At 41.8% G+C, this 23632-nt stretch overlaps 1 protein-coding gene across 1 annotated transcript in view; it reads right to left on the bottom strand.

Annotated features, from left to right (window-relative positions):
- Window positions 1–23632, bottom strand: part of PEX1 (peroxisomal biogenesis factor 1) — a 71268-nt gene that overhangs the window by 39219 nt on the left and 8417 nt on the right. Inside the window, exons 3-8 of the mRNA XM_052638375.1 lie at window positions 22416–22499; window positions 10697–10811; window positions 9833–10599; window positions 7881–8000; window positions 1232–1355; window positions 897–1000 (exon numbers count right to left, since the gene is read on the bottom strand). Coding sequence (XP_052494335.1) covers window positions 897–1000; window positions 1232–1355; window positions 7881–8000; window positions 9833–10599; window positions 10697–10811; window positions 22416–22499 — 1314 coding nt within the window. The remainder of the gene's footprint in view (window positions 1–896; window positions 1001–1231; window positions 1356–7880; window positions 8001–9832; window positions 10600–10696; window positions 10812–22415; window positions 22500–23632) is intronic.

Raw genomic sequence — 23632 nt, forward strand, 5'->3', positions numbered from 1 at the left:
TAGTAGCAAGGAAAAATCAATTTTACATGTCACAATAATACCTTTTGCCTGCTTTTCTTGGGTTCCAGGAAACTGAATTGCTGATTCTGTTATACCAGAGAGAAAGGATATACTGTGCATGCAAGTTTATTACTTAAAATAGCCCTGACAATAATAATTTACTCATCTAAGGAATATAAATATTTATAGTTAACGAGCAGTAAAGAATGTCTTCTTCATACAGTTTAGAGATATATCTTTATTTGCAATTTTGATTTCTGTCACATTCTTTTTACAATCTTCCATCTGTATCGTCTCTGAATGGTATTCCTTAAATTGTATTTCACCAAAGTAAAGAAATAATATCTAGTTTCAAACCACTGAAATTCTAAATGACTTTAATTCATCTTCAGTTCTATAATGAAGTAAATATCCTAACCAAAACATAATGTTCTAAAAAGAGTACTTTAAACACATATCTGGAAGAAAAGTAATCTGATAATAGTTGTGAAGAGTTGAGAATTTAAGAATTGACAAAATAATATGGGCTGTGCAGCAAAACTGCAAATATAAAAATATGAATTAAAAAAAAAAGTTACCACCCTCAGCTGAGTTTTCATTTGTTCCCATACTAGAAGAGTTTAAAATCATGATCCAGTGGCCAGTTAACATGATCAATTCTATTCCTGGAACAATTTTGCTGAAGCATCCATTTTAAATTTAGGATAAACCAATCATTTGTTTGGGTAAGTTAAAGAGATTACAGAATAAAATATTTTAAATCAAGTTATTCCTTACTCTTATCATTTGAGTTTCTAATACAGTTTAGGATGCAAGGTCTTAACAAGTAAATTCGTACTTTAGAATCAATCACATGTGAAAATATTATCATTAAATATTCAGTAGTATCTAATTACTTGTATTGTCATCTTCTGCAGCAGATTGGTACTCAATAGAAAAATATTTTTTTCTTTTTCCTTTTCCCAAGAATGAACTATATTCAGAGAAAACTCCTTCACCCCTATTAAAAAGAAAGTGATAAATGCAGTTAGTACCGAAGCTGAGATGAAATAATTTAAAATTTAAATTTATTTACATTTAAATAAAAGCATTCTTTGATATATAAAATCTGCTGTTTAATTATCATTATTAGGTTTCCTGTTCATATCTATCACAAGATGGAAAAACAATGAAAAAATTTCCAACTTCTTTAATAGGAAAAATATCAAAATAACGAATAAAGTATACTTACCATCTTTCATTTCCAGTTTAATGTATTCCTCCTCAGATACTATCAGAGGGATTGTGGTAGCGGCAGACTGCTGTAGCCATGAACAGAACACAGACTTCACGTCTTCTTCACTTGCACCTTCCGACTGCCAGAGGGAAGGAAGAAACAGTGATGACATTCTACGGCCTGAACTTCACACTCTTATTTTAACGCCTCATCTCGCCAGTGAAGTGATGGTCACAGGCACAGGTTTGGGACTTGCCATTACAGTACAATGAGTATGGTGCGGCCTGAAGAAAAAGTCACGCAAGTGGCAAAGTTTTAAATGCTCCTTTTCTCTATGCCCAGTGATACACAGAGCATAATTCAGCTCACTTGATAACCATTCCAACCCTATTCTCTCCTGCTTCCTGTGAAGCAAACTCTGCAGGCAGGGAGCAGGCCCCTCAGCTCCCAGCTTGGAGCTGGGTGTGCATGTGTGTGGCTGCGCTCTGGCCAACGCATTACCATCAGGAATCCCAGAGAAGGCCTTCTCTCCTGAACTGAACGGTGGAGAGACCCTGCAAGAAGACGCCTTTCCATCTGCTGCCCAGAATGCAGATGTGATGTCTCTTACCACCGTAAACACCTCGCGTCTAAGCGGAGGAGAGACAAAGGCTAAAGGTGAAAGAAGAGAGCGGTCAGAGGAGCCTGGCTCCGTGCCTATGTGCTTTAGCCACCCGTGAGCGCCGCCACACTTCGTCGCATGTGAGAAAAACAAACTCTTTGTGTGTTAGTCTCACTTTCTTTTTTTTCTATGATGGCTGATACATTCAACAAGTAGAGTGTTAATAAACTGCTCAAAAGATATGAAGAAATTCTGAGAAAACCTGCTAATTTCTGAAGCTTTTAGATTAATATTATTAAGTTTAAACAATCTTCTTAAAATACAAAACAGAACTAACCAAAATTCATATGTGAAAGACACTATCTGCCTAGGAAAATAAACTTCTACGATTTTGCAACTCCCATATCTATTATCTAACAGCTCATATATAACAACTCATATCTGTTATCTCTCTTCATTCATTAGATCCACTGATTAAGCTCAGTTTAGAATATGCTCACCATTAAAAAAGCAAGCTAAACTAAGAAAAGGCATCACTTTCCCACTCTTAAAAATCACAGAAATAAGTCCGTTACTTCTTTGTATATTATTGGAAAATGGGATTAAAGACCTAGAGAAAGTCATAAAATGAAAATGAAAACTATTTAAAGTCAAGACTTTTAGAATCAGAAAGAAACTCACAGTTCCTCTAGAATCGAACATCTTTCTGTCCTAAATGATATAATCAGCCTAGAGAGACCTGCCAAGGTCACACAGCTTCCACCAAAGCACACAACTAGGGACAGGAAAGGAAATATCCCATTGCCAATATGAGAGGAAAAAACAAGAAACTAATGAGCAGTGGCTAATTATTTTTGTACATAAGACCTAGTTTTCGTGAAAAATATCAAGATCAATAACCACGTTAAAAGCAGAGCTCCTATAAACTTAAAAAAAAAAAAGAACTCAAACTTTATAAGTCAAGAGCCATAAAAGTTCCATATTACACAAACTTTTATACCAAGGCCTATATGTTTAAAGATTACTTAAGAATATCAATGCAATACAGACAGCAAAATACCTGACTCTGAAAATCCTGGAGTTATCAGGACAATGTTAAATTTCCTTCACATGGTTTTTAAAAAGATACTGAGAGACAAGACAGAGATAAGAGGGCGAGTAAAAGGACTTCAGCTCACCTCTTCTCAAGAAAAGAGCTAAACCACAACTAACTGCTATACAAACATCTACAACAAAGACCTGAACCTACCATAAAAGATATTCTACATCCAAAGGCGAAGAAAAGCTACAAGAAGACAGCAGGAGGGGTGCTTCTGTGCTATAATCAAATCCTATACCCACTGGGTGGGAGACCCACAAACTGGAAAATAGTGAGCGCTCTGGGCCCCGTGTGAGCGGCCCAGGCAGGGGGTCTGGCACCGGGAGGAGGAGCCATCAGCGACTCTGGGCTGTGAAGGCCGGTGCAGCTTCAATGTCGGCGCTCAGCAAGGCTTCACGTGCACTAGGGTGCAGGGCTAGACGGTGACTCCACGGAAACCCGGGCTGGAACTGCCTGCAGGCCGTGGGCGGCTCCCTGGGGAGGTGGGGACTGGCTGGGGCTCCCTGTGAGGACAAGGACGCCGGTGGCAGAGGCTCGGGCACTGTTCACAGGCATGAGCGCTCCCGGAGGCCTGGCCCCCCCAACAGCCTGCAGGCTCCAGCGCTGGGACGCCCCAGAGCCACCACAAGGGTGGGAGCACAGCCCAGCTCAGGAATAGGCAGGCTGCCCAAATGCCTCCCTGAGCCAACAGCTGCCTCCAAACACACCCCGTGACACAGCCCTGCCGACAGACAGACAAGACCAGATCCACTCACGGGGGCAGTTGGGGGCGGTGGGCAGGCAGCAGTCTCTCTCAATAGGAGGTCTGCACACGCCCGTGGATCAACCTCACCAACTAGGGGGAGATGCCAGAAGCAAGAAGAACCACAGTCCTGTAGCCTGAGGAAGAGAGAGCACAAACACGGAAAGTTAGAAAGAATGACCCAGCTGAGAAACATGTTCCAGACAAAGAAACCAGGTATAAAACCCCAGAAGAACAACGAAGTGAAGTAGAGACAGGCAATCTGCCTGGGGAAGAATTCAGCGAAATTAGAGTAAAAGATGACTCACGATCTCAACAAAAGAATGGTGGCACAGACAGAGGACACAAGAAACATTTAAGAAAGAACCAGAAGCTTGAAAAAACAAACAGAGATTTAGGAGAGGTGGCAAGAACACACAGAACTGTACAAAAAAGCTCTTAATGACCTGGAAAACCAAGACAATCCTGTCACTCAGAGCCAGACTTCCTGGAGTGTGAAGTTAAGTGGCCCTTAGGAAGCATTACTATCAACAAAGCTAGTGGAGGTGATGGGATTCCAGCTGACCTATTTCAAATTCTAAAAGATGATGCTGTTAAAAGAGCTCCACTCTATATGTCAGCAAATCTGGAAAACCCAGCAGTGGCCACAGGACTGGAAAAGGTCCGTTTTCATTTCTAATCCCAAAGAAGGGCAGTGCCAAAGAATGTAAAAACTACCATACATTTGCACTCATTTCTCACGCTAGTAAGGTTGTGCTCAAAAATCCTTCAAGCTAGGCTTCATCAGCACATAAAAACCAAGACCTTCCAGGTGTACAAGCTGGACTTAGAAAAGGCAGAGGAACCAAGATCAAACTGCCAACATTCACTGGATCATAGACAAAGCAAGGGAATTCCAGAAAAAAACAAAAACAAAAAAAACTACTTCTGCTTCACTGACTATGGGAAAGCCGATCACAACAAACTGGAAAATTCTTATACCAGACCATCTTACCTGCCTCCTGAGAAACCTGTATGCTGGTCAGGAAGCAACAGTTAGAATCTCATATGAAACAGCAGACTGGTTCAAACTTGAGAAAGGAGTGTGTCAAAGCTATATACTGTCACCCTGCATATTTAACTTATACAGACAGTGAAATACTGGGCTGGATGAGTTACAAGCTGGAATCAGGACTGCTGGGAGAAATATCAACAACCTCAGATATGCAGATGATACCACCCTCATGGCACAAAGTGAAGAGGAACTAAAAAGCTTCTTGATGAAAGTGAAAGAGGAGAGTGAAAAAGATGGCTTACAACTCAGCACTCAGAAAGCTAACAGCATGACGTTCGGTCCCATCACTTCATGGCAAACAGACGGGGAAACAGCAGAAGTAGTGGCAGAGTTTCCCTTCTTCTGTTCCCAAATCACTGTGGACAGTGACTGCAGCCATGAAATCAGAAGCTTGCTTCTTGGGCAGCAAGCTGTGACAAGCCTACAGTTGTATTAAAAAGCAAAGACATCACTTCCCTGACAAATGTCCGCATAGTCAAAGCTAGGGTCTTTGCACTAGTCATGTATTGATGAGAGAATTAGGCCATAAAGAAGGCTGAGCGCCGAAGAATTGATGCTTTCAAATTGTGGTGCTGGAGAAGATGCTTGAGAGCCCCTTGAACTGCAGGAGATTAAACTAGTTAATCCTAAAGGAAATTAGTCCTGAATATTCATTGAAAGGACTGATGCTGAAACTCCAATACTTTGGCCACCTGATGCGAAGAGTTGACTCACTGGAAAGACTCTGATGCTAGGGAAGATTTAAGGCAAAAGAAGAGGTCAGCAGAAGATGAAGCGGTTAGATGGCATCACCAACTCAACGGATGTGAGTCTGAACAATCTCCGGGAGATAGTGAAGGACAGGGAGGCCTGGTTGCTGCAGTCCAGGGTGTCGCACGCATAGAGTCAGACGTGACTTCGTGACTAAACAAACAGCTAATTCAGTTTGCTGTAAAACACTGTAAAGTAGCTATAATCTAATTAAAATAATTCTTAGAGGAAAACATAGCCAGAACACTCTGACATAAATCATACTAACTGAATTACTTCTTTTTCAGACAGAAGAAGATTTCACTTATATGTGGAATCTAAAAAAAAGGATACAAATTAATTTATTTACAAAACAGAAACAAGACTCACAGATTCCAAAAACAACTTATGGTTATCAAAGTGCAAAGGTGGAGGGAAGATAAATTAGGAGTTTGAGATTAACATATACACACTACTGTATATAAAATAATCAACAGGGCACTACTGTATAGCACAGAGAACTCCAGCCAATATTCTGCAATAATCTACATGGGACAAGAATCTGAAAAAGAACGGATATATGCAGAACTGAATCTGCTATACATCCGATACTGACACAGCACTGTGAATCAACTATACTCTGAAGTAAGTCAGCTGTGACACAACGCACAGATCAGAAAACCACCCAAGACCAAAGAATCGGAAAGTTAGACTACGAATCAGTGAACACGTCGAATGCTCAGTTGCATACTGTTATGGAAATGGCATGTGTTCTATTTGTTTTCTTCTTCTCTAGTCACAGAACACAAACTATTTTATCTCAGGTTCCGTCAAGCAGAAAGATCTGTGAAAATGGTTTTATAATGACCATCATTATCCAGAGGACCCGGAAGTATAACGCAAATTATCAGAGAAGGATTGAATCATGTTTGGCATTTTCTGAACATATAATAATTTTCCTGTGTTACAAATTCTCTGAGAACTGGTAAGCTATGTTGGTACAGATGATAACACTCTAAAAGAAAATAAATGAAAGTCGCTCAGTTGCATCTGACTCTTTGGACCCCATGGACTCTACAGTCTCTGGAATTCTCCAGGATAGAATACTGGAGTGGGTAGCCTTTCCCTTCTCCAGCAAGTCTTCCCGACCCAGGAACCGAACTGGGGTCTCCTGCATTGCAGCCAGATTCTTTACCAACTGAGCTATCAGGGAAGCCTGATAATACTCTAAAGAGATTTTAAAATTAAGTCCCATACTTCAATTCCTGACCATCAGTTTGCATCAAAATTAAGTGTGAAAAGGAAAACAGCCTAGCTCTCTTTTACACTGCACTGTTAATATTGAAACATGTGAGAATTCTCTTACAAAACTGCCCAGATGTAGCAAAAACATCAATGCTTTAGGTGCCAAATCATCCATACTTGCATTGGCACAATGTATGTTGTATGTATATCATTTATTAAAGACTTCTTGCAGACTTTCCTGGTGGTCCAGGGGTTAAGAATCCGCCCGCCAATGAAGGGGACACAGGTTTGATCCCTGGTCCAGGAAGATCCCACATGCCATGGGGCAACCAAGCTCAAGCGCCACAGCTACTGAGCCATACTCTGCAACAAGAGAAGCCACGGCAGTGAGAAGCTCGTGCGCTGCAACTAGAAAGCAGCCCCGCTCACGGCAACTAGAGAAAGCCTGCCTGCAGCAGCGAAGTTCCAGAGCAGGAAAAAAAAAAGGCCTTCTGGTTTCTGAAACAGGTAAACAGTGCCATTTGATCCAGCAATTCAACTCCTGGGTATGTACCCAAAAGAACTGAAAGCAGGGACTCAAATATCTGTATATCAATATTCACAGCAGCATTAATCAGAACAGTTTTTTTTAAAAAAGTAGAAATAACCCCAGTGTCCATCAACTGAAGAATAAACAACATGTGTGTATATATATATACACACACACACACACACACACAATGGAATACTATGCAGCCATAAACAGGAATGAAGTTTGATATATGCTATAGTGTGGATAAACCCTGACAATACGTTAAATGAAATAACGAAGACACAAAGGGCAAATATTGTATGATTCCACCTACATATAAGATCTAGAATAAGCAAATTCACAGAGACTGATCACAGTTGAGAATTGGGGGAGGAAAAGGTGGGGAGGGGAGTGATTGCTTAATGGGCACAAAGTTTCTATTCAGTGGATGGAAAAGTTTCAGAAATAGTGATGGTTTCATGTTATAAATGTACTTAATGGCACTAAATTGCACACTCAAAGAGTTAAAACAGCATTTTATCTTATATGTATTTTATCACAATAAAACCAAAAGACTTCTTTGCTCTTCTAGAATAACGGAGTACATTCTTATTACTTAGCTAAAGCAACTAGAAATTTTGCCATACATGTAAAATAATTGTGATACATAAATGTGAACTCACCAAATTTTCTGTAGGTTGTAGTTTTAGAGATCTTGGAATGTTAGGGGTAACTTCCACTGGAGTTATTCTGACGACCGCATGCATTTCTATATTTAGCCTCTTTCTCAGGTCATCTGGAATCTGAAATATATAAAAATGAATTTAAAATATAGACGTTAAAATCTTGATTAAGAAATATTCCACAGCATAAACACTGATATTAATTTCTATCAACTCAGGTGAATGATAAGATACTGCCATGACTGACAGTATAGGTGGGCATTCAGGTACTGTTGTAATACTAACATTTCACTTTTTTCCTACAGTTGTTTCTTTAACATCCTCTTCAGAAGGTGATCACTTTTGCTCTCTCCGGTTAAGCCAGCCTGAGTTCCTGGTTCCAACCGCCACCTCTCACTGGGCACCCTCCCACCCTGACCGCAGAGTGGCAAGCACAGGCTCCTCACTGCCGTCTCGCCTGGTTTCCAGCACTCGGTCACCACTTTTTCACCCCATCCTCACCATATAGTATCAGGGAAATAACAGTGTTTCCTGCCTAATGGAAGAACCATTATTAGAAACAGACAGGTCCATTAACAAGTTCAGACAATATGATTTTGAAGATGCAGTGGGATCTTCTTGGGGAAGAGATTAGAGATAACAGAAAATATGAGGCACGGCTGGAGCTTTAGAGAATGATATAGGCCAAAGAGATTACAACTTGTAAGTCACCTACCTAAAGGTCACAGTCTAAACTGTAAGAGTAAAAGAAATCTGCAAAGGGGACTCCCTTTCCATCATTCTTCCCTGTTCTAATAATCTTCCTTCAAAATTAGGTTAAAATAAAGGAGGCTGGTGGCTCACTTCATACAAAATTAACATTAACATCTGAAGTTAGGATGAGGAGGTGAAATGCTAGTGGTGCTACTTCTCTCTCCATCACAGCAAAGAAACAATACCAGCAGGGTAAGGAGCTTTCTGGGTACCTCTGAATCCCGGTCATCTCACACTGTGGGTCTCTCTTTCCCTACACTGGGCATTTCCCCCAGTACATACCAAGACATTCCTTTGCTTTCAAGAAGGTGGAGCAAATCTTCAGGCATTAAAGATGGGAAGCTTCGTAGGGCACTCCATCTGAAGCATGAACTCAAGAGTCAGCCTGCCAGGGTTTGAATTCTCATTCTACTTACTGACTTGTTACCCCAGGCAGGTAATTTTGACCTCTCTGGGCCTGTACCTATCTTAGCTTTTACCTGTCCAAGTTTATTAGCCAGAAAAACACACAAACCTTACCCAAACAAGGACTTTACCCTGCAATCAGAAATGCGTCCCCATGGGAACTTTCGTTGTTAGCCACTCAGTCGTGTCCAACTCTTTTGTGACCCTGTGGACTGTAGCCGGCCAGGTTCCTCCATCCGTGAGATTCTCCAGGCAAGAATACTGGAGTGGGTTGCCATTTCCTTCTCCTGGAGATCTTTCCGAACTAGGGATCAAACCCTGGTCTCCTGCACTGCAGGCAGATTCTTTACCATCTGAGCCACCAGGGAAGACTAGAGGAGGGGGGACTTTAAATAGTGTTTATTACACTGGTTTTCAACTTGTGCATAAAATATTATAATATTTTAGTTCAAAACCTGGGCAAGTTCAAGCAACATAAAAGTATTTTATATGATTTATATGAACCCATTTGCTACAGACCAGAAACAAATAACACTATAAATCAACTATAGTACAATTTGGGGCTTCCCTGGTGGCTCAGATGGTAAAGAATCTGCCTGGAATGCGGGAGACCCAGGTTCAATACCTGGGTTGGGAAGATCCCTTGGAGAAGGAATGACTACCCATTCCAGTATTCTTGCCTGGAGAATTCCATGGATAGAGGAGCCTGGCGAGCTACAGTCCATGGGGTTGCAAAGGGTCGGACACAACTGAGCAACTAACACAATATTCTTTAAAGAAAGACTTATACTAACCCAGACTTTCCCGAGATGAAGCGCGTCTAAGTTTTTGGTGTATTTCATGGCATTCTTCAGTTCCTCGAGTCCATTCCAGACTACCTTTAGCACACAGGCCTTGCCTGCTTTGTGACTATGGTCTGGGCTAACCTGTTTTTGATCTAGAGGCTCTGACATCTGCTTCTCTTTTTCAGGTGACAGGACATTTTGCTTTGTTCTACTTTGCTGCTGCTTTGGAGAAAGCAGTTTCACTAGCTTTCCATAGGTCACAGTGATGCTGGGCTCCACATCAAAATATTCCTGGTCCCATGGAAATACATGAATGGCATAATGTTTGTGAAACACAGAAGTTGCTGATGCCTTGCATATGCTGGGAGGCTGGGATTTGCATACTCTGAAAATATTGTCCAGAGGAACATCTGCTGACTGCATGTTTTTGAAAGCATTGATTTCAGTTAATCCCCAGGATGTGTCTCGTTTCTTCTCAGACCCAGAAGAAAAAATGCTTCCTATCACAGTCCATAAGCTTGGTATAAATGATGAGTCAGTTCTACCCTCTGATTCTCCTTCTTTAGACCCAGCGACTCCTACAGGATTTGACTGAAGTTGCTTGGTCTGAAGTTCTTTTGTCAATCCTCTTTGGTCTTTTCCATAATGATGAAATTTTCCAGGTATATTATCTGCTTCTGAAAATGTACTCTCTTTGGCTTGGCGGGTCTTTGGCTGAATCAGAAGCCTGCTGTCGGTTTCCAGCCTTCCATAAGGAGCATCTGGTATCAGTGCGGCTGTACAGAAAACAAGGTCATCAGTGTGCGCTGACCTCTGCTTTGGAGTCAATGCGACAATGAAGAGTAGGACAGAAAGTGTTACAACAGCACCTACCAATCTGGATAAATATGTGAGTCTGCTGATCAACCCAGACCGGAAAAATGGCTTTCGGAAAAACTATTCGAATCTGATCTAGAAGGTGCTGTTCGAGGGAAGCAGCATGCAGCTCCTAAAGATAAACAAAAAGGTCAGTCCCCTTTACATTTTGTCTGTTTCATGTTTAGAAAGGAAACCTCAACTCTTTCTTATAAAGCAAACCTACTTGGTTTAGAACACCGCTCAGAGAAGAGAAATCTGAAGACACCGATATTTTGGGAGATAAGATCAAGGCGGAGGAAGAGTAGGATGGGGAGCTCCCCTTCTCCCACAAATGTATCAAAAATACGTCTGCCTGTGGAATTGTTCTCACAGAGCATCTAGTGAACATTCGTAGAACATTTTCTAGATTTCCAAAGGGCAAAAAAATCTCGATTTAACCGTGAAGAACAAAACAAAGACAAAAAAAAAAAGAGAGAGAGAGAAAGGAATCTGGACAGGAGCTATGAGAGGGGAAAGGCTTCTGCTCCCTTGGAAGCCCTGTCACAGGCGGAGAGATCAGTGGGGCCCTAGGAGGGGCTCTGGAGTCTGAGACAGAATAGCACTGGTTTACAGAGGGCAACGCAGAGACAGACCTGCACAGACGGTCAGTACTGCCTCCAGGCCCTCCCCAGTCTGAGATGCTTGTCCACGGAGGCAGGTGGGGGCCGAGGCTCAGGCTTCAGAGGTAGAACTGGGGCGAGGACTGGGGTTGGCAGTATGGACAGCCCAAGGGGACTAGGATGTCACGTGCCCCAACCAAGGGAATATGGGAATAAGCCTGGGCCCACCAGAGAGGTAAGGTGATATTGCCATAGGAATTCCTCTCCCGCTGTGTGCTCTCAGGTGACAGGGCACCACCTACACAAGCTCTGGGGTAGGCACAAGCAGCTGCTAGCACCTCAGACCCCAGAGGTAGCTGCAGACCGCGGCAGGCAGTAGGCACTGCCGCCACCAAGGGTCCCATGACTGAGCACCAACTGCTGCCCTTGCCTTTTTGGGACTGTGCATGGGCCGAGCACCTGCACACCCCTTATCAAGTGGACAATGGACAGCACACACAGAGAAAAGAGACAGCAAGCATTCAAGCCAAAAACAACCCTCAAAGAAGTGTTACATCCACACAAGCTATGCAGGGATGCCCTCACGTATAAACAGTCCTCCAAGGCTACAGTAGATGACTGTTTCTCCTAAACTCAGACTAAGAGAAATATAAGTGAAATGAAGCAGCAGAGGAATTACTCCCAACTAAAAGACCAAGAGAATTCCCCTAAAGGAACAGTGAAACAGACCTCGTCAGTCTAATAGACATCAACTTCAAAAAGAGGTAATGAAAATGCTAAGGGAATTAAGAAAGGCTATCAACAGAAACGCAAATTGCTATAAAAAGGAACTAGGGACTATAAGGAGGAGCCAAGAAAAGTTAGAAAATTCATTTGCCAAGATGAAAGTTGAGCTAAAGGTAATGAATACCAGAATAAATAATGCAAAAGAAAGAATAAGTGATCTGGAAGACAGAACAAAGGAAATTACACAAAACAGCAGACAGAAAGCCAAATGAAAAAAATTAAAGCAATATGAGACCCACTGGGTACGAATATAAAGTGTGCTAATCTGTATAATGTGTTTTCCATGAGGAGAAGAGAAAAGGGGATTGAGAGTGTATTTGAAGAAATTACGACTGAAAATTTCCCAAACCTAAAGAACCAAACAGATATCCAGATATAGGAAGCACAGAGGATCCTAAACAATATGAATCCAAACAGACCTCCACCAAGACATACTATAATAAAAATGGCAAAAGTTAAAGAGGATTCTAAAGGCAGCAAGACAAAAACAAAGAGTTAATTACAAGGGAACCCCCATAAGCCTATCAGCTGATTTCTCTACAGAAACACTGCAGGCCAAAAGGGAGTGGCAAAATATATTCAAAGTCTTGAAAGGGAAAATCCTGCAATCTAGAATATTCTATCCAGCAAGATTATTGTTTAGAATAAGAAGAAAAAATAAAGAATTTCTCAGGCAAGCAAAAACTAAATGAATATACCAATAGTAAAACTATGGAAATATTAAAAGATCTCTAGATAGAAAAGAAGCAAGGAGATATAGAAAGGGAGAAATCATGACTGGCAAGTAAGTCATTTAAACTGGCTAGTATAAATATCCAAAAAGAAGGAAAAAAATCTATTTGTGAAAGTGATGATAAATACAAGCAACAACAAAGGGATAAACATGAGGATGTAAAAAAGGACATCAAAATCATAAAATGTGGGGAAGGACAGTAAGAACGCACATTCTTTTTTCTTTTAGAATATGTTTCAGCAGATATGACTATCAGTTTAAAGCAAGCAGATATACAAAAGGGTTAACATACTTAAAACACAGGGCAGTCACAAATCAAAAACATAAAATAAATGCACAAAACCCAAAAAGAACATAAGCATAAAGTAAACCACCAAACCACAAAAAGAAAGAGGAAGAAAAACAAGGAATCAACTGGAAAACAAGGTTTAGTATGGCAATAAATACATATGTATCAATAATTACCTTAAATGTCAATGGACTGAATGCTCTAATCAATAGACAGAGTGGCAGACTGGATTAAAAAAAATAAAAGACCCTACAATATGCAGCCAATATGAGACCCACCTTATGGCAAAGGACACAGATTAGAAGTGATGGCACAGAAAAGGGTATTTCATGTATTGGAAATAAAAGGAGAGCAGAAGTTGCAATACTTAACATCAGAAAAAACAGACTTTAAGACAAAGGCCATGAAGAAAGATAAGGGCACCACATAATGGTGGAAGGAGCAATATGAGAAGGTGTTACGCTTGTCACCATATATGCACCTAACACAGGAGCATCCAAATACATAAAACACAAGCTAAAGACATAAGGGCTTCCTCGGTGGCTCAGTGGCAAAGAATCTGCCTCCAATTCAGGAGACCGGGTTCAATCCTTAGGTTGGGAAGATCCCCTGGAGAAGAAAATGGCAAGCCACTCCAGTATTCTTGCCTGGGAAATCCCATGGGCAGAGGAGCCTGGATGACTATAGTCCGTGGGGTCACAAAGAGCTGGACACAACCTAGTGACTAAACGACAGACGTAAAGGGAGAAACTGGCAGGAAGACAATATTAGAGGGAGGCTTGAACAGCCCACTCACATCACAGAACAGACCTAGACAGAAAATCAGCAGGGCAGCAGAAGTCCTACATGACCCGATAGAGCAGTCACACTCAATTCATATTTTCAGGACATTACATCCCCCCAAAGTAGAATATACATTCTTTTCAAGTGCACGTGGAACATTTTCTAGGACTGACCACACAGTAGGGCATGAACTAACCTCAACAAATTCAAGAGTACAGAAAGTATTTCAGGCATCTTCTCCAACCACAATGGCACAAAATTACCAATTAACCACAGGAAAAGGAATGAGGAAAAGATTACATAGAGACTACACAACATGCTACTAAAAAACCAATGAGGAAATCAAAAGGTAAATACCTTGAGACAAGTACAATCAGAACACAATACAAAATCTACGGCCTGCAGCAAAGGCAGTTCTTAGAGGGAAGTTCATAACAATAAAGGTCTTCCTCAAAAAACAACAAGAATCTCAAACAAACAACCTAATCTACCACATAAAAGAATTAGAAAAAGAAACAAAACCTAAAGTTACTAGAAGGAAGGAAGTAATAAAGAGCAGGGAGGACATAAAGATTAAAAAAAAAAACCAACAGAAAAAAATTTATTAAAACTAAGAGCTTGGTCTTTGAAAGGATAAACAACATTGACAAACCTCTGACCAGGCTCATTAAGAAAAGAGAAAGAACCTATATAAAGAAAATAAGAAATGAAAAAGGAGAAATCAACAAATCCTGCAGGAATACAGAAACCCGTAAGAGAAGACTCTGAACAATTTAACGCTGGGAACTCCCTGATGATTTAGTGGTTAGGACTTGCAGCTCCTCATTGCCATGGCCAGGTCCAATCCCTGGCTGGGGAACTGAGATCCTGAAAGCTGCACAACATGTCTAAAAAACAAAAACAAATTATATGCCAACAAATTAGACAACCTGGAAGAAATGGACAACTTTCTAGAAACATACAGCCCACTGAAATTGAATCAAGAAATAGATCAGTTGAACAGATCAGTCACTGAAAGTGAAATAGAATCTGTAGTGATAAACCTCCCTACAAACAAAAGCTGTGACAGACCTAGATGGCATATTAAAAAGCAGAGAGAGCGCTTTGCCAACAAAGGTCCATGCAGTCAAAGCTATGACTCTTCCAACTGTCATGTACGGATATGAGAAAAGTGAAACTGAAAGTCGCTCAGTCATGTCCGACTCTTTGCGACTGTGTGGACTATGTACCGTCCATGGAATTCTCCAGGCCAGGATACTGGCACGGGTAGCCCTTCCCTTCTCCAAGGGGTCTTCCCAACCCAGGAATCGAACCCAGGTCTCCTGCATTGCAGGCAGATTCTTTACCAACTGAGCTATCAGGGAAGACCTATGGATATGAGAATTGGACTGTAAGGAAGGCTGAGTACTGAAGAATTGAGGCTTTTGAACTCTGGTGCTAGAGAAGACTTTTGAGAGTCTCTGGGGCAGCAAGATAAAATCAGTCAATCCTAAAGGAAATCACCCCTGAATGAATATTCATTGAAAGCACTGATGCTGAAGCTGAAGCTCCAATACTCTGGCCACCTGATATGAAGAGCGTACTCATCAGAAAAGACTCTGATACTGAGAAAGACTGAAGACAGGAGAAGGAGGAGGTGACAGAGGATGAGATGGTTGGGTGCCATCACTGATTCAGTGGACATGAACTTAGGCAAACTCTGGGAGATGGTGAGGGACAGGGAAGCCTGGAGAGCTGCGGTCCATGGGGTCACAAAGAGTCGGACATGACTTAGCGACTGAACAAGAAAGAACAAGCAAACGTCCAGGACCAGCTGGCTTCACAGGTGAATTCTACCAAACATACAAAGAATAATTTATACTGAGCCTTTTCAAACTCTTCTAAAAGATGGAAAAGGAGGGTACACTTCAAAAGATATTCTATAAGCCACCATCATCCTGATACCAAAACCAGACAAAGACACATCAGAAAAGAAAGGCACAGGCCAGTATCTCTGTTGACTACAGATGTAAAAATTCTCAGCAGAATATTAGCAAACTGAATCCAACACCACGTAAGAGACCACACACCACTACTAACTGAGATGCACTCCAAATTCACAAGGACGGGCTAGCGCATGGAGATCAATCAATGTAATACACCACAGAAACAGAAGGGAAGTCAAAAGAACACACGGCCATCTCAACAGACCCAGAAAAAGCATCTCACAAAATTCACCACCCTTCCCAGGTCACAGCCTTGTCACAGTGAAGGGACCTGAATAACTCAAGTCCTGCCATGCAGGGCCCCCCGAGACAGATGGGCCACAGCGAGGAGCTCTGACAACAAGTGGTCCACTGGAGAAGCGAATGGCAAACCACGGAAGGATTCTTGCCCTGAGAACCCCATGAACAGTATGAACAGGCAAAAAGGCGTGACGCAGTCTGGAAGGTGTCCGATATGCTACTAGGGAAAGAGCAGGGGCAATTACTAACAGCTCCAGAAAGGGTGGAGCAGCTGGGCCAAAGCGGAAGCCACACTCCAGCTGTAGATGAGTCTCGTGGTGAACGTAAAGCCCGATGCTGTAAGGAGCAATACTGCACAGGGTCCTGGAATGTTAGGTCCATGGAAGAAGGCAAATTGCATTCGGTCAAGCGGGAGATGGCAAGAGTGAACATCGACATTTTAGGAATCAGTGACTTAACATGGATGGGAATGGGAGAATTTAATTCAGATCACCATTACATCTACTACTGTGGGCAAGAATCCCTTAGAAGAAATGAGGGAGCTGTCATAGTCAACAAGAGTCTGAAACGTAGTACTTGGGTGTACTCTTAAAAATGACAGAATGATCTCAGTTCATTTCAAGGCAAACCATTCAACATCACAGTAAACCAAGTCTATGCCCGAACCACTGATGCCAAAGAAGCTGAAGTTGACCAGTGCTATGAAGACCTACAACATCTTCTAGAATTAACACCAAAAAAAAAAAAAAGTTCTTTTCATCATAAGGGATTGGAATGCAAAAGCAGAAAGCCAAGAGATACCTGGAATAGCAGGCAAGTTTGGCCTTGGAGTACAAAATGAAACAGGGCATAGACTAACAGAATTTCATCCAGAGAACACACTGGTCACAGCAAAGCCCCTCTTTCAACAACACAAAAAGAAAACTCTACACATGGACGTCACCAGTCAATACCGAAATCAGATTGATTATATTCTTTGCAACTAGAAATGGAAAAGCTCTATACAGTCAACAAAAACAAGACCTGGAGCTGATTGTGGCTCGGATCATCAACTCCTCATTACATAAAAGTTCAGACTTTAAATTGAAGAAAGTAGCGAAAACGACTAGGCCATCCAGCTATGACCTAAATCAAATCCCTTATGGTTATACAGGGGAGGTCTCGAATAGATTCAAGTAATCCGATCTGGTAGACAGAGTGCCTGAAGAACTATGGATGGAGGTCTGTACCATTGTACAGGATGCATGACCAAAATCATCCCAAAGAAAAAGAAATGCAAGAAGGCAAGGACGTTGTCTGAGGAGACTTTATAAGAGTTGAGGAAAGAAGAGAAGCAAAAAGTAAAAGAGAAAGGGAAAGAGCCCCAACTGAATGTAGAGTTCCAGAAAATAGCCAAGAGAGATAAGAAGGCCTTCTTAAACAAACAGTGCAAAGAAACAGAGGAAAACAATAGAATGGAAAAGACCAGAGATGTCTTCAAGAAAACTGGAGATCTCAAGGGAACATTTCCTGCAAGGATGGGCACAATAAAGGACAGAACGGGTAAGGACCTAACAGAAGCAGAAGAGATTAAGAGATTAAGACAAGGTGGCAAAAGTACACAGAAGAACAATACAAAAAGGTTTTTAATGACCCAGATAACCAGGATGGTGTGATCACTCACCTAGAGTCTGATATCCTGGAGTGTGAAGTCAAGAGGGCCTTAGGAAGCTTTACTAACAACATAGCTAGGGGAGGTGATGGAATTCCAGCTGAGCTATTTCAAATTCTGAAAGATAAAGTACTGTACTCAATACGTCAGCAAATTTGGAAAACTCAGCAGCGCCCATAGGACTGGAAAAGGTCAGTTTTCATTCCAATCCCAAAGATTGGAATGCTGAAGAATGTTCAAATCACTGTACAATTGCACTCACTTCACACGCTAGTAAGGTTATGGTCACAATACTTCAAGCTTAGCCTTCAACAGTAAGTGAACTGAGAACTTCCAGGTGTACACGATGGGTTTAGAAAAGGCAGAGGAACCAGAGATCAAACTGCCAACATTCACTGAATCATACAGAAAGCAAGGGAATTCCAGAAAAGCACCTACTGCTGCTTCATTCACTAGGGCCTCCCTGGTGGCTCAGATGGTAAAGAGTCCACCTGCAATGCAGGAGACCTGGGTTCCATTCCTGGGTTGGGAAGATCCCCTAGAGAGAACGGCTATCCACTCTAGTATTTTGGTCTGGAGAATTCCTTGGAGTTGCAAAAAGTCAGACACACAGCTGAGCAACTTTCACTTTTTTCACTTTCATTAACTATGTTAAAGCCTTTGACTGTGTAGATCACAACAAACTGGAAAATTCTTAGAGATGGGAATACCAGACCACCTCACCTGCCTCCTGAGAAACCTGTAATATAGGTCAAGAAGCAACAGTTAGAACTGGGCGTGGAACAATGGAGTGGTTAAAAATTTGGAAAGGAGTATGACAAGGATGTATACTGTCACTCTGCCTATTTAACTTATGTGCAGAGTGCCGCTGGCTGTGCTTGGTCACTCGGTTGTTTCCGACTCTTAGTGACCCCATGGACTGCAGCCCACCAGGCTCCTCTGTCTTGGGGATTCTTCAGGCAAGAATACTGGTGTGGGCTGCCATGCCCTCCAAGGTGATCTTCCCAACCCAGGGATTGAACCCAGGTCTCCCACATTGCAGGTGGATTCTTTACTGGCTGAGTCACCAGGGAAGCCCAAGAATACTGAAGTAGGTAGCCTCTCTCTTTTCCAGGGGATCTTCCCGACCAGGAATCAAACCAGGGTTTCCTACATTGCAGCTGAGCTACAAGCTCAGCTACGAGGGAAGCCCTATATGCAGAGTGAAGTGAAGTGAAGTGAATTCGCTCAGTCGTGTCCGACTCTTTGCGACCCCATGGACTGTAGCCCACCAGGCTCCTCCCTCCATGGGATGCTCCAGGCAAGAGTACATTGTGCTAAATGTTGGACTGGATGAATCACAAGCTGGACTCAAGACTGCTGGAAAAAATATCAACAGCCTCAGAGTATGTAGATGATATTGCTTTAATTGCAGAAAGTTAGGGTGAAAAAGCTGGCTTAAAACTCAACATTACAAAAACTTAAGGCCTTGACAGCCAGTCCCATCAGTTCACGGCAAGCAGAAGGGGAAAAAGCAGAAGCAGTGACAGATTTTATTTTCTTGGGCTCCAAAATCACTGCAGACGGTGACTGCAGCCATGAAATTAAAAGACGCTTGTTCTTGGGAAGGAAAGAAATGACAAACCTAAACAGCATAGTAGAAAGCAGTGACATCAGTTTGCTGCAAAGGTCAGTATAGTCAAAACTATGGTTCTTCCAGTAGTCATGTATGGATGTGAGAGTTGGACCATGAAGCAGGCTGGCACTAAAGAATTTATGCTTTTGAATTGTGGTGCTGGAGAAGACTCTCGAGAATCCCTTAAGACTCCAAGAGATCAAACCAGTCAATCCTAAAGGAAATTAACCCTGAATATTCATTGGAAAGACCAAGGCTGAACCTCTAATACTTTGGCCACCTGATATGAAGAGCTGACTCATTGGAAAAGACCCTGATGCTAGGAAAGATTAAAGCCAAAAGGAGAAGGGGGCAGCAGAGAATGAGATGGTTAGACAGCATCACTGACTCGGGCAAGAATTTGAGCAAACTCTAGCAGAGAGTGAAGGACAGCCAAGTCTGGTGTGCTAGAGTCCATGGGGTTGCAAAGAGTCGCACACGACTTAGCGACTGAACAGCAACAACAGCGTGATAAGAACTCTTTCAAAAGTGGGTACTGAGAGAACATATCTCCACATAACAAAAGCCTTTTATGACCAACCCACAGCCAATGTAACACTGAGCAGTGAAAAGCCAAAAGCATTCCTGCTAAAATCCGGAACAAAGCAAGGATGCTCACTCACCACTTCTTTTCACCATAATATTGGAAGTCCTAGCCACAGCAATCAGACAGAAAAAGAAATAAAAGGTATTCAGATTGGAAGGGAAGAGGTTGAACTGTCATTATATGCAAATGCATCCCTACGCAGTCACTCAGTCGTGTCCAGCTCTTTGTGACCCACGGACTGTGGCCCTCCAGGCTCCTCTGGTCATGGGCTCCTCCAGGCAAGAGTACTGGAGTGGGTTGCCACGTCCTCCTCCAGGGGATCTTCCCCACCCAGGGACTGAACCCACGTCTCCTGCGTCTCCTGCATTGCAGGCAGATGCTTTATCACCAGGGAAGCCCATGTGTGGATGACATGATACTATAATATAGAACACCCTAAGGTCTCCATACAAAAACTACTAGATCTAACAAATGAACTCAGCAAAGTAGCAGCATACAGGATTAACACTCAAAAATCAGTTGCACCTGTTTTATATTAACAGTGAAGTATCAGATAGGAAATGTAAGAAAACAATACTTTCAAACTTGGACCAAAATAAAAATACCTAGGAATAAACCTGACAGGGAGGTGAAAGACTTAGGCGCTGAGAACTATACAGTATTAATACAGGAAATTAAAGAGAATTCAAAGTCACGGAAAGACATCCCATGATCTTGCACTGGAAGAATTAATATTGTTAAATGGCAATACCACCCAAAACAAGCTACAAACTTCATGTAATCCGTACCAAATTACCCATGACATTTTTCACAGAACTGGAACAAATAATCCAAAAATTTGTATGGAACCATCAAGACCCAGAAGTGCCAAAGCAATCCTGAGGGAAAAAAACAAAGCAGAAGGCGTAAGCCTCCCAGATTTCAGACAATGCTACCACAAGCAAAACAATGTGTGTTGGTACAAAAACTGACATGTGGATCAGTGGAACAGAATAGAGAGCCAAGATACAAACCCACACACCTATAGTCAATTAATCTTCAACAAGAATGTAAGAAAATCAAATGGGAGGAAGTCTCTTCAGCAAGTGGTACTAGGAAAGTTAGACAGCTGCATGTAAATCATTGAAGTTAGAACACACCCTCACACCATGCACAAAAATAAACTCAAAATGGCTTAAAGACCTAAATACAAAATATGACGTTATGAAACTCCTAGAAGAGAATACAAGCAAAGCATTCGCTAATATAAAACTGTACTAATGTTTTATTAGATCAGTCTCCCAAGGCAGTAGAAATAAAAACAAAATAAACAAATGAGACCTAATCAAACTTACAAACTTTTGCACAGGAAAAAAAAAAAGGATAAAAAGACAACCTAAGGAATGGGAGAAAATATTTGCAAAATGATATAACTGACAAGGGCTTAATCTCAAAAATATATAAACTGCTCATACAATTCAAGAAAACAAACAGCCAATCAAAAGAAAAAAAAAAGGCAGAAGACCTAAGTAGACATTTCTCCAAAAAAGACATACAGATGGCCAGTAGGTACATGAAAAGATGTTCAACATTACCATTAGAGAAGCCAAAAGCGAAACTATAATGAGGTATCACCTCACCCCAGTCAGAACGGCCATCATTAAAAAGTCTACAAATAACAAGCACTGGAGAGGGTGTGGAGAAAAGGACACCGCCCTACACTGTTGGGAGGGATGCAAGTTGGTGCAGCCACTGAAAAACGGTATGGAGTTTCCCCAGAAATCTAGAAATAGAACTATGAGCTGGCAATCCCACTCCTGGGTATATATCCAGACAAAACTATAATCCAAAAGGATACATGCACCCCTATGTTCAGAGCAGCACAGCTCACAACGGCCAAGACATGGAGACGACCTGAACGCCCCTCAACTGATGAACAGGTAAAGATGTGGTGTCCACATACAGCGGGACACTACTTTCATTCCTTTGTAAAAAAGAGCTAAACAATGCCATGTGCGGCAGCATGGATGCAACTAGCTGTTGTGATACGAAGAGAAGGAAATCAGAAGGAGAAAGACAAACACCATCTGATATCATTCACACGTGGAATCTAAAATATGTTCAAAATGAACATATGAGCAAAACAAAAACAGACTCACAGAGAGAGGAGACCTGTGGCTGCTCCAGGGGTGGGAGGAGAAGGGAAGGGCTGGGGATCTGGGACTAACAGAGGCAAATTATCACGCATGGAGTGGATAAGTAACAAGGTCTTACTGTATGGCACGGGGGACTGTATACAACCTCCTAGGATAAATCACAAAGGAAGGGAACAAAAAAATGTATATATGTGCATCACTGAGTTGCTTTGCTGCACAACAGAAATTAGCACAGCACTGTAAATACCTATACTCAGAAAAACATAAAAGACACTGATATTCTGAAGTAGTTTAACCTTGAACTTGGATAGTTCTCATTTTGTTTTCTTTACCAGTATCTCCCAATCATCTGCTGACAGGGGTTCCACCTCAACTTGCTGACAAGAGGCCACATGGGAACAAGGCTTGAGAAACACCTGGAAAAAAATTAAAGTATGAAACTACCGTTAAAAGACTTTCTTATATCCCTGGAAAATAGGAACGTCTCTCTTTTACCTCTGTAGTTAAGTGTGTGTGTAGTCTTTTATTTGACAAATATTTATCAAGCTCTTCTTAGGTAGGTGCTGATATACTCAGCATTTTAGAAAAAAAATTTCACAACTATAAAATAAAGGAAAATACATCCTAGCACAATATACGTTTTGTAAGTTAAAAAATAGAAGAAAAACATTGATGTCATCAAGTCATGGTTTGATCTAGTATACAAGTACTATTGTTTCTAGAGGTTCTGCAACTTAACTTCAAGCCATGGTGCTTCTGGAAAAGTTAGTAACACACTGAAATAGAGATCAGAACCAATCATTTAGAATTATTCAGAAGTATAATCATTCACAGCTAAAAATACAGTGAAACACGTACTCTGTCACTCCAGTCTAGAGAGACACAGGAAGGTTGGTGTCTCTCAGCAATCTGGAACCCACTCATTTTCTTTCCACTTCTGTGGGCATTTCTGGGGATTAGATAGTATAATCCAGAGCCCCTGAGGAGTAAATGCTCCCTCTCGCTTCTGTGGGTTGGAGAATTTCCCCGAGTGTCTTGCCCGCTCCCCAGTTGTTCCCCTCGGCGCCTCCCACATACACTACTTGAAAGGCGTGACTCTGAGCAGGCATAAAGCAAGCAGCTAGTGTCCAGTGAAGCTAGTCCACTTCCTGCCCCCATCGATGACTGGGGCACAGTGCCTTAGTGGAGCCGCTGCAATACATACAGGGAATGTGCGGCACATTAGATAGCAAATTCACTTTGAAGCAAATGGGAATTAAAAACAACCAGGACTGTTCAGGGTTCGGATAAAGACATCAAGATCAAGAATAAGATGATGATAGTTCCCGAAGAGAAGTGCCATATACTCAGAGAGCAGAATTATAACTTGCTATGGAACCCTGGGCAAAACAGTCCATTCCCTAGGTCTGTAGAACAAGGCAGCAAAGTCAGTGATTTGTCAGGCGACTCTGGTGCCAAAGTTTTAAGATTCCAGCAAAAATTTAATGTAAGCGAAAGACTAGTGCTAGGCCAATGGCTTTCTCATCAGTGGCTTATTCTCACTATCAGA

This window comes from Budorcas taxicolor, chromosome 4 (assembly GCF_023091745.1).
Source record: "Budorcas taxicolor isolate Tak-1 chromosome 4, Takin1.1, whole genome shotgun sequence".
Lineage (NCBI taxonomy): Eukaryota > Metazoa > Chordata > Mammalia > Artiodactyla > Bovidae > Budorcas > Budorcas taxicolor.